Here is a 16581-nt window from a genome sequence, read left to right as displayed (position 1 = left end):
GGTTGCCACGACCAGGTGAATGTGGCTTTCTTGGTGTGTTAGCCACTAAATTCAGAACTGTGCCTCAGCAGTTAATAATATCTTCCTGCTGAAAATAGCCCAGAGAGGAAGCCTCTCTGTGACAGTAGGCAGGCAGCCAGGCTCTGGACTGGCCATTCAATACAGAGCGAGCGAGGAAGATGGCAGGACCAGCGGTGACCTCCCTGTGGCTGCGCTGTCCCGGATCCTCTCACGAGGCAGGGCTTCTGGTGCAACACCCACCTCCTCGGCAGCCCTAGAACCTGGGCACAGACATCACATCGACCAGGGGGTCTAACAGCAAGGACAGAGCAGGGGATCCAGGTCACCCAGAGGGAGGTCCGGAGGACCCCAGGCTTTGGGAGACAGCCCCCTGCATCGCGCTGGAGGGGAACCAGCACACGCACCTCCCCCTTCAGAAAGCTCAGGCTGAGAAAACACACCCTGGAGAACTTCCCTGCCTGCTTCCTTCCGGTAAACCGAGTCAGAGTCGGGCTCATCAACGTGCCCCCGCCCCAAGAGGCCTCAGAGGCGCTTTGGAAAACAATTATCTATCAACAGTGGATCCCAGGCACCTAACAGAAGTCTCTCCGTTTTTATTCTCAAAGGGACAGTTTTTTAAATTGATTATCCAAATCTGCATGTATTTAAAAGCTACCACAAACCACTACTTGTTTAAATTGTAAGACACCCATAACATAAAATTTGCCATTAGGGACATTTGGTGCATTCACAGAACTATGCAACCATCACCACCATCTAGTTCCAGAACATTTTTATCACCCCAGAAGGAAACCCTGTTCCATGGGTCACTTTTACAATGTCATTCACAACAGCAGAGACAACTGGAGGAGGGCACAGAGTTAATGCACCTGGTCAAGTTCCTACAATCAAGCAAAAACCTTATTTGAGAAGAGAGGCTCAAAAAGGAAAACACATACTCATATTCTTCACTATAGCAGCAAGTGAGGTGGTCCCCTCCCCTTATCTGCATGGGATATGTCCCAAGGCCCCCCAGTGGATGCCTGAAACCGTGGCTAGTCCCAAACCCTATATACATATACTACATTTCCTCCTATACAGCACACCTATCATAAAGTTTAATTTATAAACTAGGCCCAGCAAGAGACTAACAATTATAACAATACACAGTAATAAAAGTTAAGTGAATGTGGTCTCTCTCGAGAACTATCTTGTACTGTACTCACCATTCGTAGAAGTGAGAAAGTAAAATGCCTTGTGAGCTGAGCACTTACCCCTTTTCACTTCAAGGAAGCGCTCACGGCTTCTCTGGGGCACATCCAAATCGCCAGCATCACTAACTACCGCACTTTGGGGCCATGATGAAGTAAAATAAGGGTGACTTGAAATAAGCACTGCAATACGACAGTGGGTCTGCTCCCTGAGAGGGCTATAAGGCTGCATCTACAGATGGCGCGGATACCCAGGACAAAGGCTGGGAGAGCGGGGCAGGGAGAGAGTTCATCCTGCTACCAGATGGGTGCGACAATTTAAAACATAAATGGTTTAACTTCTGGCATTTCCCACTTAATACGTTCAGATCGTGGTTGACTGTGGGCAATTGAGACCGCAGATAAGGGGAGGTCACTGTATAGAATCACAGAAAACTAGCACAGCCACCAAGTGAAGCCACCAAAGAAACTTCCTGCAGGAACACAGACTCCTTTAACCCCTTACACCCAGGGTTCCCCAGCTTGTTGCTTCAAAAAACTATTGATGCCAGGACCCCACCGAAAGACTGATTCAGAAGATCCCAGGGGCTCTAATGTGCGGTCAGGTCTGGAATCACGGCCGCGGGTCTTCTTTCTCCCAGCAGGTTAAGACGTTTGCTTTCCAGTGCTGCTCCAGCTTCTAGGTCCAGACTGCAGTGAACAATTCACAGCCTGGAGATCACAGCACTGCAGGAGCGGTATCGTGGCACAGTAACAGCAACAATCAAGAGATGCATAGGAAGCCAAACTTGATCTTGACTTCTTTAGTATTTCCTCCCTTTTCCACTGCCCCACTGGCTCAGAGCTTGCCTCAGAGGTCCCACAGGTCTTGAAGTATAACCCAGCTACAGCCCAGCTCTGCTAAGAAGAGGCCCAAGGGGCGGGGGGGTGGGGTTTGGTGTGCCACACGGGAGCCAAAAGCTACAGCAGAACTAGCGTTCACCGGATCCCCTGCCCCTTCGCAGGTCGTCCTATCCGGCCTCAGTGACAGGCTTCATGAGGCAGCAGCCCATCTAGTCTGGCAGGCAGAGCAGCCCAAATGTGCCCCAGACTTTCAATGCTGTCACCCCGTGCTGAACCCCTGCCGGTCTTTCCAGGACACAAGGGGTTTGATCAGTGAGCCCTTCTACCGAGGTGAGTGTGACCTGGAGCGCTGTGGCTGAGGCAGCAAACAGCTGAGCTCACCGGGGGTGGGTGTGCACCAGGTGAGCGTGCCCTAGACCGGAGTCATCATGCTGTCATTTAGCAAGATATGGATTGGGTCCCAAGAGATCTAGATTGTCACTTCTCACAGTGGCATAGGGAGTCGGGGAGAGTAGGTAAGGATCACATGTACTGGCTGGCCCATCTGACTCATTCAGCAAAGCCCATGCCCTCGGCCACCGGGATGAGCTCAGTCCATCCCACCCCCAAAAGGCATTGCGAGAGCTCAGTGGAAGCACAAGCTGCTGGTTCCCAGGCAGGGGAAGGAGCCACCAAACACATAGCAACAGGCGCCCAGGTTCAGGTTTCCAGTTTGCCATCACCGTCCCAAGCCAGACACTAAATAATGGTTCACGTGCAGCTGAACAACTTTCGTGAAAAACAGGATGGAGCCATCTTCCCTAAGCTTCTTAGTTTGAGCCCAAGTTGACTGTGGACTGAGCCAGGACCACATTTTCAGATGATACACATGTATTTTGGAAGACGCTCCTCTGAGACTACCACAGATGGGTGGCAGCAGGGATCAGAGGCGGCCAGAACCCTTCCTAAAGCAGCTGCTCCTGTCACCCAGACTAAACTCCACAAGGATCTTAAGACCTAGCAAAGGAGTTAATGGGCCTCCCCTGGATGGTGGGACAGTGTCTCTCCAATAAGCATGACTTTGCACAGCCAAGAGATGGGGCTCCCTCAAGACACCTAAGAACTGATGTCTCCATTGCTTTCCACCTTCCTCCTGGAAACCCCCAGTGGCAATTCTTTTGAAGTTAAAATAACTGCAAGTTGTTGCTGGCCTCTACTCCCTGCCCTGACCGGGGAGGTCTGTATGGTGAGCCCCAGCCAGCTCCCAGCATTAACATATAAAGGAGGAGGCTGGAGGATCCGAGAATAACCTAGAACTTGACCTAGAACTTACACGTGAGACCATTTTCTTTTGAGCCTCCCCCACCCCCAACCAGGAGAGAAGGCAAGCTAAATGAAAGCCCCCTCCCTGAAACTCCAGATGGAGGCTGCAAAGATGACAGCTTCTAACACATGCTTTTAATTACCAGTGACACAGTGAAAGCTCTGGAAGCAAATCCTTTCCATTTCCACCCTAAGCTGAACCTCTTGCATTCTCTGTCAGACGTCTCTGAGGTGGGTCTTCCTAGGCCAGGAAACATGCCAGCAGCAAGGGTCCATTCTAGAGTTCTGGAGTCGTGTGCCTTAAGGTGCCTTAAGGTGCTCAGGCTGACAAGTGACAGTTCAGAACCAATCCACCAACACTCCCAAAGTGCTTATCCTCATGGAGAAGCTGCACCGAGGTCCATCGATCCCATGTGAGAGGGGCCCAGGCCTATCCCAGAGCCTGCCTATGGGCGTCTGTCTGCTCATGTGTCTGTGCACAGGACCGTCTATCTGTACAGTTGAAACACACACACACACACCCCACACACAACCATGCACAGAGCAATCCATCTGTCTCCGAGAGCCAGCTGTCAGAAATGAAAGTACAATCTCCTGGAACCGAGTCACAGCCAGACTGGGGAAACTGGCGGGGGCGGGGGCGGGGCGCGTTCACCAAGTCCCGAAGGCCCGGGCCTGTCACCGGCCAGCCCCACGCTGCAAGGCTGGAATTCCAACCTGCAGCCAGCGGGCCCGCTCCCAGGGCTCCCGCCGCCCACTCCCCTTCCTCTCCCCTTCCTCGCAGGAAAGGGAAGGGCCAGCCTTGGAGTCACCCCCACCCCGGCATTTCAGGAGGGGGCATGCCTTTGAGGACACCCCCACCCCTACCGCCAAGGCCCCACATTTTCACATTCGGCCGTTTTTTCTTTCCCTTCTTCCCGTGCCAAGAGAATCAAGCCCTGGCTCCCGCTGCCGACCTGCCTCCCACCCTAAACTGAGCCCCATTCATTAAGGCTGCTCTCAGCCAGGGCAGGACAGGAAGGAAAACAGCACACAGGGCCTGTGAAAGAGACACTCAGAGAGGTTATTTCAAGGCGGAGGAGGGGAAGGAGGGGGCAAATCCTTGCGGGCACTTTCACTGTTCCCCACCTGGGTGCCCACTTGCCCTCGATCCCCAAAGTAGGCTCCCACCCTCCAGCTTCTGCTAACCCCTTTCCCTACCCAGCAGGAACCCCTGCCAGCCCCCCCCCCCCTCCCTTGGCCACTGCAGCCCCTAGTGGCCTCATCCTCTGCAGGTCAGACACACCCAAGCCAACCCGCCCCCACCCCCAACCATGGAAAGATCAACTTCTCAAGGAGGAGGTTTGGGCTGTCTCCATTTACAAAACCCTCTGGCCTGGACCTGGGCCACTACAATCATCTTTTGGGGGGCATTCTCACTGCAAAGGGTGTATGTAACCCCTGGGTTTTCTCCATGCCCACTGCCTCCCCTCCAGACACCCCCAAACCAATGGCACCAACCCAAAACACAGTTTCTTCCATTTCCCCCCACGGCACATTATTAATAAACTGCTCCAACTCCAAACGGAAAGAAGAAAGAGCTCAAACTTTGAAGCCTTGGGAATTAGTAAATCAAGAGCTAAAATTCAAAACAAATGCTCTTTCATGTGGAGGTTCCCCCCTCTTTTTCTTTTTGCAGTTTTGTTAAACCACGGGAACCCTTTAGAAGCAAGCACGCCTTCCCTAGCACCTCCCCATTAATCTAAATGGTTGCAATTATTGGGGGGGGGGATGGGGAAGATTAAAATAACTGTTTTACCCCCAGTTTCTTCATAGAACTGGAAAAGCTTTGGGAACATAAAGCCCACCCATCTCAGAACGAACTGCGTGGGGAGCACTGATGGGGCAGCTCAGCCTGGTGTCCTCACTTCCTCCAGCAGAGGAGACAGACAAGATGTTATCAGCAAGACAAACCTTCCGAAAAGCCCCCTTTCAAAAGCTCCCACTTCCCTTGCTTATTTCATGTGGTTCAGAGGGGCTGGGGCACCTCCCGAGTACACTCAGACTTTAAAAAAGAAAAGCATCTAACTACCTGAGTGTTACTTTGCCCAGACCCTTTCCTCTTCTCGCCTTCTTTCTTTCAGGAACTCTCTGAGCCTTAGAAAGCGGAGAAGAGGCAGTTGTCCTCCCTCCTGGCCTGCTCTGGTGCACTCCCATCCTGGCGCCCCAAGCCCCCTCCCCTCTCTGGGTCCCTCTTTTTCCTGCTCAGTTCTCATTAGGAGCTTTGAGTAAACAATACCCTCTGTCTCAGATAACACTCAGAGTATATACTGCACAGAAATAAAAACAAACACGGTCTCCCTAAAGACATTTTCAGCAGGCTCAATTCCTGGAGAGGAGAGCCTGGGAGGGGACTGGCCGGGAAAACCTGAGCCTGAGCCACACGTGACCAATGAGTTGCCACACATAAGAGCATCACACCACAGTCCCCCGAAGACAGTTGTACAGCTTCCATCTGAGTTGCTATGGTCCTACACCAATACCCGAAACAAAGGCAAGAAGTGACAAATGCCCAGATTCTGCTTAAGTACTGCCCGCCCCTCAACCCTGTTCCTTTCCTTTTGCTTTAGCTGGTTCTCAGAAAAATTCAGTGATGGCAGACTGGGGTGCGAAAGACAGGTGGAAACAGGAAGGCTGAGAAAAATGGCAATGCCTCCCAGTTACATTGCTAATGAGTTTTCTCCAAGTTCATCACTTCTCATATCCCTCAGGATAAACGATGCTCAGGCTACCCAATGACCCCATCCAATCCCACAACACACCAGCCCCCAGCAGCTCTAAGGAAAACCTGCCCTCCTGGGTAGCAGCGTTAGCAGCTACTGTCTGCAGTGCCCAGACCTTGCCGCTACAGCACCTTGCACGCTGGATTGGGAATTGGGACTTGAGGAGCATCAAAGATATCTACTCTGAACATCCCCTCCTACACTTGGCATCTGTCTTCATCAAGTTCATAAAAAGGTGGATCCATCCCCTTCAAGGCACCCGGTGCACAAAGGGGAAGAGCAAAAGCAAGAGCTGAAACCTAAGCCCTGGCTGGTGTGGCTCAGTGGGTGGGGTGCCAGGCCCTCAGTTGGGGGGTGCGAGAGGCAACCACCAATCAATATTTCTTTCCCTCTCTTTCTCCTCTAAGAAATAAATAAAAATCTTTAAAAAAAGCTGAAACCTATGAACTAATGATGCTTCAAACCAGGAGTTGCTTAACAGCAACCATGACACACAGCACACCAGTCCCTTTTCTGCATCTATGGAGCGGCCCCGTGTTCCGACGTGTGAGAGACTTCAGAGTGATGAGCTGAAGGGCCCCCAAGTCACCAAGACTGTATCCAGTTTAATGCCCAGAGAAATGAGAACTCCAGACCAGCTGGGGTGACAGAAGGCCACCCACCCCCATACCTCCCCCAACTCCATTCACTTCAAGAGGTCTGGGGTCGGGTGGGGAGAAGGGTCTTGGAATTGGCGGGAAAATCTGAAAATGCATCTTACCTGAAAGCCCCCCAGGGGCCAGATAATTCGTTCCCCCGGTTTCAGCGGAGGAAGGCACAGCATCTGGACAGTCTGCTGTGGATTTGAAATGGGGAGAGAAAGAAATACAGAAATAAATACATAAAAAAACACAAAGATTAATTTTTAAGCACATTCAAAACAGCACTAAAGAGAAACCAAACATTCCACACAGCTGACTCTCAGCCAGGAGGTTGACTTGAACGGGCTGCTCAGGCCTCCCTGCCCATCGCAAGATGGCCCACAGCACCCTGTCACCCGTCTGGGCTCTGGGAGGCCAGTTAATCATTAGTCAAGTCAGACTCTATCACAGACGGGCTGGAATTTCTCTTTTGTTGCAAGTCCCCCTTGAGGAAACGAGGTGGTTCCCAAGGTCAAAGGAGGCCCAGGTTCTGACGCTCAACCCTGGCGGCTGTCTCCCAGCCACTATCCCTGAGTCTCTTTGCTTGGATCCAGTGTCCTCTCTGCCATTCCCACAGACCAGTGTCTTGCCCTCATCTTTTTAAAGACAGACTTCCCAGTTCCTTAGAACTTTCTCAACACAAGTGTTGGGCTAAAGGGACTTCTTTTTTCCTTTTTAACTGACGTATAATAAGTATGGGAAAGCATATACATCTCCAGTACAACTCAACGAACTGTACTCATGGAGACATCTGTGCAGAGTCACGACCTGATCAAGAGAGCAAGACAGAGAAGATTCTTGGCGAGGCTCCCAGCCAGAGGGGTAACCCACTTCCAGGCCTAGTCCAAACTCCTCATCTCTGGAAACCTTCTCAGACAACCCCAGTTGCAAGGCCCTGCCCTCTGTCGCTATACCATCTCTCTGGTACCCAACACTTGGAATTTCCTTCTGCTGGCTTTACCTGATCCTTGACCTTCAGGTCTTGTCTGTCCTGACTACACCATAAGCTTCTTTTCATGGTTTTTGTAGCCCTCAGGTACTAGGCACAGTGACGTAAATGTTAATGAGGATGACAAATCTCGCTGAGAAACAGACAGACTCAGCAACCTCCCTGCATGCCACACTAAAACAAAAATGAATGCCCACGAACCAGAATGAATGAGTCCCAGGAAACAAAAATACACAAGACCCTGTCAACATATCGTGCACCTGGCCAACGCCAAGCGTACTACTGAAAACCACAGGGAAAGGCTGGCTCAGACAAGGTGCTGCTTCCCAGCCCTGCAGCAAACACACCAGGGTGGGTGGTACAAATCCCAGTCTCCCACCCCACACCACCAAGTTTCCCACTGGAACCCTTTGGCCAGTAAGAAACCAAGCAAAAGATCAGTCCAGAGGCCAGCAGCCCACGAGAGCCCTTTAGTAGCCCAGCAGCTGTTTCCATTACCTGATAAAGGGAGGTGAGGGCCTACGGGGGAGCCAGAAAGCACCTCTGGGTTTCTGCTGCCTGCCCGCCTCCCTCAACTCTCTCTAATCCCTCTGCAATGCTCTGCAGCCTTCTCTCTCAGGCTGGAAAAACAACTTTTCAAGAATTCTCTTAACCAGGGGAGGGGGAAGCAGGAGTGGCCGCAGGCAGGGAAAAGAGAAAAGACTGTGTGTGATCTCATTTTATCAGCATCGAGTATAATTCCGAACAGGAATATACAGTTTTACAGGATACACTTAATCAAATGGAACACAATAGGGGAGACAGGAAATGGAACTGCTTGTTTAAATGGTGTATACCCTGCACTTTCTAAACTACTTTGATGGCCTTCACCGCATTCTAGAGATTGGCTGCTCCCTACCCCCAAATGGAAGACAGCCCCACATTAAATAGGGTGACTTACGCAGGCCACGCCCCCAACTGGGCTTTGGCTGGCTGAACCCCAGGGCAAGGTGTTTCAAAGGAAGGGCCCAGCAACTCAGGGCAGAGCTGGGACCACATTCAGGGTGTCGGCCTGTCTCAGATCAAAGGTAAGCCAGCTCCACACTGGCAACCACAAGCGTTTTATGAAATGGTGCTCTGCCCTTCTGCAGAGCCTTTGATCTCAGGAGGGATTTACAAACATTAATTAGGCCTCCCTACCACCCCTGTGAAATAGCAAAGTATACCTGTTCAACTCGTACCCGGGTAAACTGAGGCGTCATTGACTAGCCCAAGGGGCCACCCAGTAACTGGGCCATACCCAAGAGTACAGCATCTGTCCCCCAGCCACCAGAGTCCTCGCTCCATTCCCTGCAGGTAGTAGGGCTGAGACTACCTTCAGATCCAGACTGGCCTCAAGCTACTGCCATGCTTGTAAAATAAGGTCAAAGCAGCCACACCTGCTTCACTCAGCCACAGAAAAGCTCCTTGGGATGGAGCCCTAAAGTCAGGGTCTCGACTTCCCACTCCCCAGAGCCCAGGCTGACACGCACTTGGAAGCCCAAACATTACCCAGCACCCAGTAAATGCCGAGTGCTGTGGGAGACTCATTCTCCTCTCAGCAGCAAAGGTCCTAGAAGATGCAAACTGTTGAGAGGGGTACAAGGTGAGGAAGCTGGGGTCCCACACTTCCCTCACCAAGAGAATGGTTCCAAATGAGCCAGGACAGTCTTGTCCACTTAGTTCTGAGCTTCCTAAGTACCATCCAGGAGAGGAGCCACAACCACCGCCACCAAACCCCAAGTGTCCCAGCTCTGCTCCAATCCACAACCTTGGTCACAGAAGGACAACTTACTGCATGGGAATCATCACATTTTTTTAAGGAGGCACATCATCAGGCCTGCAGAATCAAGGAATGAACCAAAAAATGAGCAAGTAAATAAACCACTGATCTAAGTCTTTGATCATCTGGATATACAAAGAGGCCTGGACAAGTTGAGAGTAGCCCAAGTTACGAGGGAGAGACAGGCTGGGTCCCAGTCTTCTCAACTAGATTTTGGAGGCTCCATCTGCCAACGGGCACTGGCCAAACAGGCCCCCACCTAAGCAGGTACAGTGCATCCAGCAACAACCCCGCAGCCATCCTTCAAACCTTTCAGACCATGGGATACAGGGCACATCACAAGTAGCACAGCCTACAGAAACCGCCCCCAGCACTCTACACTCCCTAAAGTGAGATCTAATCTTAAACACCATGCTGTTAACCCTCGTGCAGTGAGAGCAGGAAAGACCTTCCTGACCTCTGATTGCTCCAAGACCTGGCCACCCTGCCCCTAGGGCCATGCTGCCCCTAGGTCTGGCCACAAGTGAGGCTCTTTCCCAAAAAGTGCTGCTGGCACTCAGATCTACCAAGTTCAAGCCCCCACAGAGGCTGCAGGGCAGTGGCTTGAACCACAGCAAAACAGAGCTTCGCTTTTAGCCCAGCCCCCTTCCCACTGCCTCCTCCCAAGCTGGAGACCTCACGGAAAGGATTCCCTTATAGTTGTGCAACTGGTTAAGATTTTAACAGTTGTCCATTGTAAAAATCTTATGACTGGTTCTCACCTAGTAACCCAAGACCAAAAATTCCACCTAGGGCTTAGAAACTTAAGAATGTAAGTGGCCGATCTAAATTCTCCAGCCACATACTCGCCTCACACAGAGAAGGTGAGGAGAAAAACCTGGGACAGCATCCCATCCGTGTAATCTGACCTCATCACCCCTGGTCACAGCAGCCAGCAAAACCAGCCCCAGATTTGGGGGTAGGGGGGTCGAGGGGCTGGCCATCCAGCCCCAGACCTGGCTGCTCTTCAATGTGTCAGGACAGGTTCTTCTCTGGGGACTTCCCGTCACCACTGCTCATGTCCATATATGTTGCCCTTACACGTTGCTGCTCTATTTCATTCCTTTTTTATTTTATTTTTTTAATTTCAAACAAAGCATTTTGGGTGAGTAACCAGCTGTTTGAGTTTCCGATTGGCACGTTAATCACTTCCTATTGGCTGATGGGGAGAAACACCACCACCCCCACCTTGGAAATGGCACATTCCTGTCTTTGTGGCTTCTCTGTTTACACACATTTTGCTACCTAATGTCAACACTTGCTAATGAATAAATATATCACTCCACTCACTGAAAATGAGGTCCTGGCCTGGCAGAATGACTGCTTAAATCCGGTGAACAGATTTATTCCGGTATCTTTGCAGGAAACCTAAGAGGTCACCCTTTTCGTCTATGATTTTAGGAGGTTTCTGGGAACGTTTTATCCCCAGGGTCAAGGTAACTGGTCTCTCTTTTAAGGAAAATCTCCAAATTTGAAGACTACAGAAGAAAAAACAACAGGACAGAGGTGGACCCTTGGAGAACTAACCACAGGAAAGAATTCTTGAGTCTTGGAGCCAAAAACCCAGTCGAGTTATTCTTTGAGAAAACAGTGCTTGGTAATTTCAGTTAACATTTGTTATAAATACAGAGAGCTGGTTATCTACTCATTAATGACCATTTATCTGGTGTTTTGTAAATCGAAAGCAAAATATCACATGCTTTGCAGGCCACTTATTAAAACAGGCACCAGGCAAGCAGCAACGCCTTCCCGACTTGAGAAAGCGGTGTGGAGTCCCAGGAGGGCTGCGGGCTTCGGTTACACCGTTCATTAAAGTATTTAATTTATGACAACGCCCCAGCAAAACTTTTAATTAGTGGGGGGAAAGCCCAACAGCCAAACTCATGAGGCAAAGGACTTTAGAATTCCAGGAGCGAAATGAGGCCCAACCCTTCACTTCTTTCAAAACCTTGGCAAAAAATAACATTGTATTTTCCAGGCATCCAATATACAGGAACAAAGTTTCAAAGTGACAATCCCCACTTTTCAGCTAATGAATCTCCCACTGTAAGAAGGGGCTCTTAGACACGGGGGCCATCCCTGATGTCGCCCCCATGTCCCAGTTTTGCTGATCCTCTTCCCCCGGCACTGTTAGCTCCATAGGGCGAGGCCCTGCGCTGCCAGCTAGAAGCTGAATGCAGACAATCACAACAGGGCTGGTGCCAGTCTCAAATGAGCTTTTGCCCTGGCCCAGTGCCATCTGGTGACAAAGCAACAGGCAGAGCTATGCTAAAAACTTTTATAGCCCCAACCTAGAATTCTGAGCAAATCCGGGAGGAGGAGTGCTGACTTGCAGGGGAGGGAGCCGAGGAAACCCTTGAGGGTGGTTTTGCCTTTGCTTCTTATATTTCCTAACCTTTTACTCCAAACAGAAGTCTTCTCTGCACCTTTTTAAACTGTCTTCCCTTCCATCAAATTATCCATTCTTTCCACCCACTCCTCTGGCACTCACAAGTCTCTGAATTTTCCCATCAACCTGTCCTATTTGGCTCCCAAGACACTTCTGCGTGGATCAAATTCCACGTGTTAAAGCTGAGCCAACTTCAGTCACGGCGTGCAAATACATGAAAAAGGAACAAATTGTAAAGCATATCTAGGAAACTTTTTTTTAAGTCACACACACACACACACACACACACACACACACAATCTCCAGCCACAACAAAAACAGAAAAACGCAAACTTCCAACAGAAGAAACCTATAAGCAGTTCCAGGCAAACCCAGCGCCTGCCCAAGTCACTGCCTGGACATAAAAATCCACATTCTAGAGGCTGTTTCTAACTTAAGAAAGGAAGGATATTTTTAAAATCATCTACTCACCAGTTGGTTTGAGAAAATCCATCGGGTATCTGGAGTAAGGAGGAGGGGGAGACTCTGAAATTAAAAAAGTAAGAGAAAATAAAGGTCGAGCCATGAGAAAGAGAGATAGAAACTTATGATAACAGAGGCATTCTTTTAGCCCAACTGTTTGTCTTAGCTGTGGGGGTTGGAGGCAGGGCCGCGAGGCGGTGATTGCCTTGATATTTAGCTGTCAGATAAACAAAAGAGGCCGCCTGGCGCCAGCCCGGGCGCTCCGCTCCTCCACGTCTGCGGACGCCACCGCGGCTCGGCCGGCCTGGCTGGAAACCACCCGCTCCGCCGCGGCTTGGCTAGCCCGCGCACTTCACTACCCAGGGCGGGGGTCGACAAAGCCCCCCCACCCAAGTCCGCGAATGTCAGACCCCGCTCCCACAGCCCGCCTCCGACCCCCAGTTCCGGCCCCCCCGCCCCGGGACGCAATTCATCTTCGACCCCGCCGCTGCGGTAGGCACCGGCTCGGGGAACACCCGGCTCCCCTTTCCCAGCCCAACCAAGAGACGCTCCCCAAGTGCGCTGGTGAACTTAGGAGGATCTGGTGGCACCCGGGATGCACCCTTCCCACGTCCTGCACAGAGACGCAGAGAAAAAAGAAGCAATGGAAAAGGCTGAACAGATAAAGAGGAGGAACCTGGTGTCTCAGCCCCGGCCCCAGCGCAGTAACATCGTCCCGGAGGAGTTGGGGGCAGACCCCCATCCCCACCGCGGCTAATCCTGAGCCTTCTTCGGCTGGAAGAAAGGCATCTACGGGACACCCAATTTCTCCTGACTCCTTGGTTCTTTATAAACCTGGGCTGGTAGAGCTGAAAATAGGTACCCAGTTCGGCCTCCCATCCTAACCCTCTTTGCCCCCAAATCTCCATAGCTGCGTGGCCAGGGCAATATCCGCGCCACTGCGCCCGACGTGACTCTTCTTATTTACTGAAGGAGCAGAGACTTGTCAGCCTTTACAACTCGCTTCACCCGGCTTTCCTTGGCGGGCTTGGACCAAATCCAACTCGGCCACACACCTCAACGCCTTTCCGGGTGCAGGGGAGGCGTGACCCCTACTTCTCTCTGCACTCCTAGCTAATCCAGAAATGAGGACGTCTAATTTTTTACTGCATGTGTGCAGTGTGCATAAGGCAGTGTCCATAGTCCCATTGGGACAACACAAAAAAACATTGGAAGGGAACCCCCAGGGAAAGCCCTTACAGTTTCCCCTCGTCCCTTTACTTTTGTCCCCAAGTCTCCTCCCAGGAAGGGCTGTACACTCCCCTCCAGAGAGGCGGCTGCACAAACACAGCCCATTGGGGGGGGGGGGGGGGGGTTGCAGAACAACTTCTTACCTAGTTCGCAGAGTCGGCTAAGGTGATGGGGGTTGCAGCACACCAGCTCGGGGTTGATCTTCCCATAAGATTCACAGCAACACAGCCTCTTGACTTCCGAGGAATGCCTGAGATCTGGCCACCTGAACACTTTGCACAGCAGGAGGGGGAGCGAGTAGGACGAGGGCGGCTGGGTGGGCTGCGAGCCAGCGGGCGCCCCCAGGCCCAGCCTGCAGTCCAGGCGGCCAGGCAGCAAGAGGCACGCGGTGCGCGTACCGCCGCGGGATTCCACGGCCTGGAGCAGCAGCTCCAGCTGCCGCTCCTTCAGTTTCTTAAGCACCGAGTGTGTGAGCGCCTTCAAATCCGCCTCGGCGCCCCCGGCCGCACCGGTGCCCCCGGCTTGGGGGTGGTGATGGTGACCTTTGGCACCTCGGACCGCCTTGCCCAGGCAGCAGCCAGCCCTGCTTGCGTCGCCACCACTGGCCCCATGTGCCCGGCCGTCCGTCGCCCCTTCTCCCCGAAGCTCGCCGCCTCCTCCGCTTCCCCCCGCGCCCTCCTCCTCGTCCTCGCCGCCGGGCGCACGGCTCCTCCAGAGACGCCGGACGAGCGCAGATCGTTTGGTCCTGAACATGCGGGGCGAGGAGGCGAGGAGAAAAGTCGTTTGCCGGCTAAGGAGCGAACATGACCTCCGCACACCATGAAGAAGTCGGGCGCCGAGTTGGGGCAGCAGGCGCAGGCGACAGCAGCAGCAGCAGGGGCCCGGGCAGGAGCGGCGGCGGCCCGAGGGGCGCTCCGGGGCATGCGCCAGTCTCCCGGAGGCCGGGGCGCGCGCGGGGGCCCGGAGGCGCCCGCCGGAGCTCGGGGGCCTGCGCTCCGGCTGCCCCACCCCGCGCGGCCCGCGCCCTGCGCGGCTCTCGGGCCCCGACGCACCCCGGAGAAACGCGGCAGCCGCTTCCCTGGGGTCGGCGAAGCCTGCCCGGGTCGGCGCCTCCCCAAAAAGAGGCCCCCCCGCAGCGGCTCCCGAGTGTCGGGCTCGCCAGCCTCGGCTTCCTACATGGAAGATCAGCGGGGGCAAAAAACTAAAGGCGTTGGACTGAGCCTCTGGAGGGAGGAAAAACCCTCTTTCCCCCTTGCTAAGCAACTTAATTTGGGGGTGGGGAGAAGCAGGCAATTAAAAAAAAAAAGCAGGCACGCGATTTATTTTTTTTCCTCTATATCCTTAGTAACCGGATCTCCTCAAATTCCGTGCACACGAAGACTCGGGGGAGGGGGCCGAGTGGACTTCACCCTGCATGAGATGTCTGGCGAAATCAGAAGGCTGTCTCAAAATCTAAGAACCAAATATGCAAAGCCCAAAATGAAAAACACCACCTCCTCTCACCCTGGAGGTCTGGGGCCGTCCGACTGTAACGAAGATTTAAAAAAAGAAAATGTTTACAAAGTAGAACAAGCCGTTTGAGGGGTGAAAAAAACGTATCCACGAGTTACATCCCCTTTTTCTCCCTGGCAGATCCCTGCTGGTCTTCCTCTCCTTTTCTTCTGCCGAAAGAAAAAAACTGTATGTATTTTTAATCCACAGAAAGCTTTGGCTAGACTGCTTCAATCCTCCGCATATAGGTGTTTTAGGGGAGTCTCTGGTCTTTCTTCTTTCGCTCCCAGGGACTCTGGTCTTCGCCTGGGACTTCCTCGGGGCTGGCGGGGCCGCAGGGGCAGAAGATGCTGCTGCGGCGGCTGCGCCCGGCGGGGCTGACAGCGCGGGGGAGGGCGACGCGGCAGCAGCGGCGGGCCCCTGGCGGGTCGCGCGCTCTCGCCCTCCTAGGCGCAAGCTGCTGGCTAGTTCGGGGACCGCCGGCGCCCCCTCCCTGAGCCGCGGCTGGCCGCCGGGCTCTACGTAAAGGCTGCTCGCCTTGACCTGGCTGCAGCGGCAGGAGGCCCCGGTGTCCTCACGCCGCCGCCTCCTCCGAGACTCTGCTCGTCTCGCCCGGGAGCCTCCTTGTCCCCCGTCCGCCCTCTCCTGGCGCTCGGATCCTTCTGCCGCCGCCGGGATTCGCCGCGTCGCACTCAAGGGCTCCGGGGCCGGGCTCTCGGCAGCTCGGCGCCGGCGTGCTGGCTCTCTGTCTCGGGCAGCTCTCTCCGGCGCGGCGAGCGGACCGAGCACGGCGCCCGGCTGGCTCGGCTGGCGCGGCTCGGGAACAGGATCCTTCGTGCGCCGAGCGAGCAAGCGAGCGAGCGAATGTGCCCGGGGCTCGTCGCCTCCCTCAAGGCCTCCCGCCCCCGCCCCCTTCCCTCCCCCTTCCTCCCCCGCCCCCAGCGGCTGCCGCCGCCGCCGCCTCCCCACCCCCGCCCCCCCCCCACCCCACCGCGGGCCCTCTGCTCTGCTGGTTCCACTGCGCAGTGGCGCGCCCGGCTCCGGCCTCGTCACGTGGCCGTCTAGACACCCTGTCGCTTTAAAAAAAAAAAAGCGATTGTGTTTCGCAAACAACAGATCGGGTTTCTAAAATCTATTTCTCCCCCCGCCCCCAGCCACCGCCACCCCCTCCAGGGTTTGCGGAGAGGGGAACCATGGAGGGGGGCGCGAATGAAGGTGGGGAGCAAAGTAGCTCCCAGAATCGACTGAAACCTGGCCGGATCAGAGGAGAAACGAGAAGCCCCGAGAACACCCAGCGGGCTTCGCCGGCGAGTTTTGGAGCTGAACGAGCCAGTCGGTGGCCCGATTTAGACCCAGCCCGTGGAGCTTCTCAGTGGCTGTCCCGCGCGCTTGCTCTAGCGCTTCATTCATTCGTTTTGTTTT

General features: G+C 53.6%; 1 protein-coding gene across 2 annotated transcripts in view; it reads right to left on the bottom strand.

Moving 5' to 3' along the window:
• The window catches only part of SMAD7 (SMAD family member 7), a 28926-nt gene extending 12893 nt beyond the window's left edge, over positions 1–16033 (bottom strand). The window contains exons 1-3 of one of the 2 annotated variants that reach the window (XM_090285540.1): positions 13812–16033; positions 12448–12501; positions 6879–6950 (exon numbers count right to left, since the gene is read on the bottom strand). In XM_090285540.1, coding sequence (XP_090141666.1) covers positions 6879–6950; positions 12448–12501; positions 13812–14421 — 736 coding nt within the window. In that variant the 5' untranslated portion in view covers positions 14422–16033. Of the gene's footprint in view, positions 1–6878; positions 6954–12447; positions 12502–13811 lie in introns of both variants that reach the window. The other variant, XM_090285539.1, reaches the window with a different exon arrangement.
• Positions 16034–16581: the final 548 nt, after the last annotated feature.

The sequence above is a fragment of the Furipterus horrens genome, unplaced genomic scaffold (genome assembly GCF_987537825.1).
Source record: "Furipterus horrens unplaced genomic scaffold, mFurHor1.1.pri manual_scaffold_8, whole genome shotgun sequence".
Taxonomy (NCBI): Eukaryota; Metazoa; Chordata; class Mammalia; order Chiroptera; family Furipteridae; genus Furipterus; species Furipterus horrens.
The sequence above is the reverse complement of the archived record's forward strand: the minus strand, read 5'-3'. Positions and strand labels throughout refer to the sequence as shown.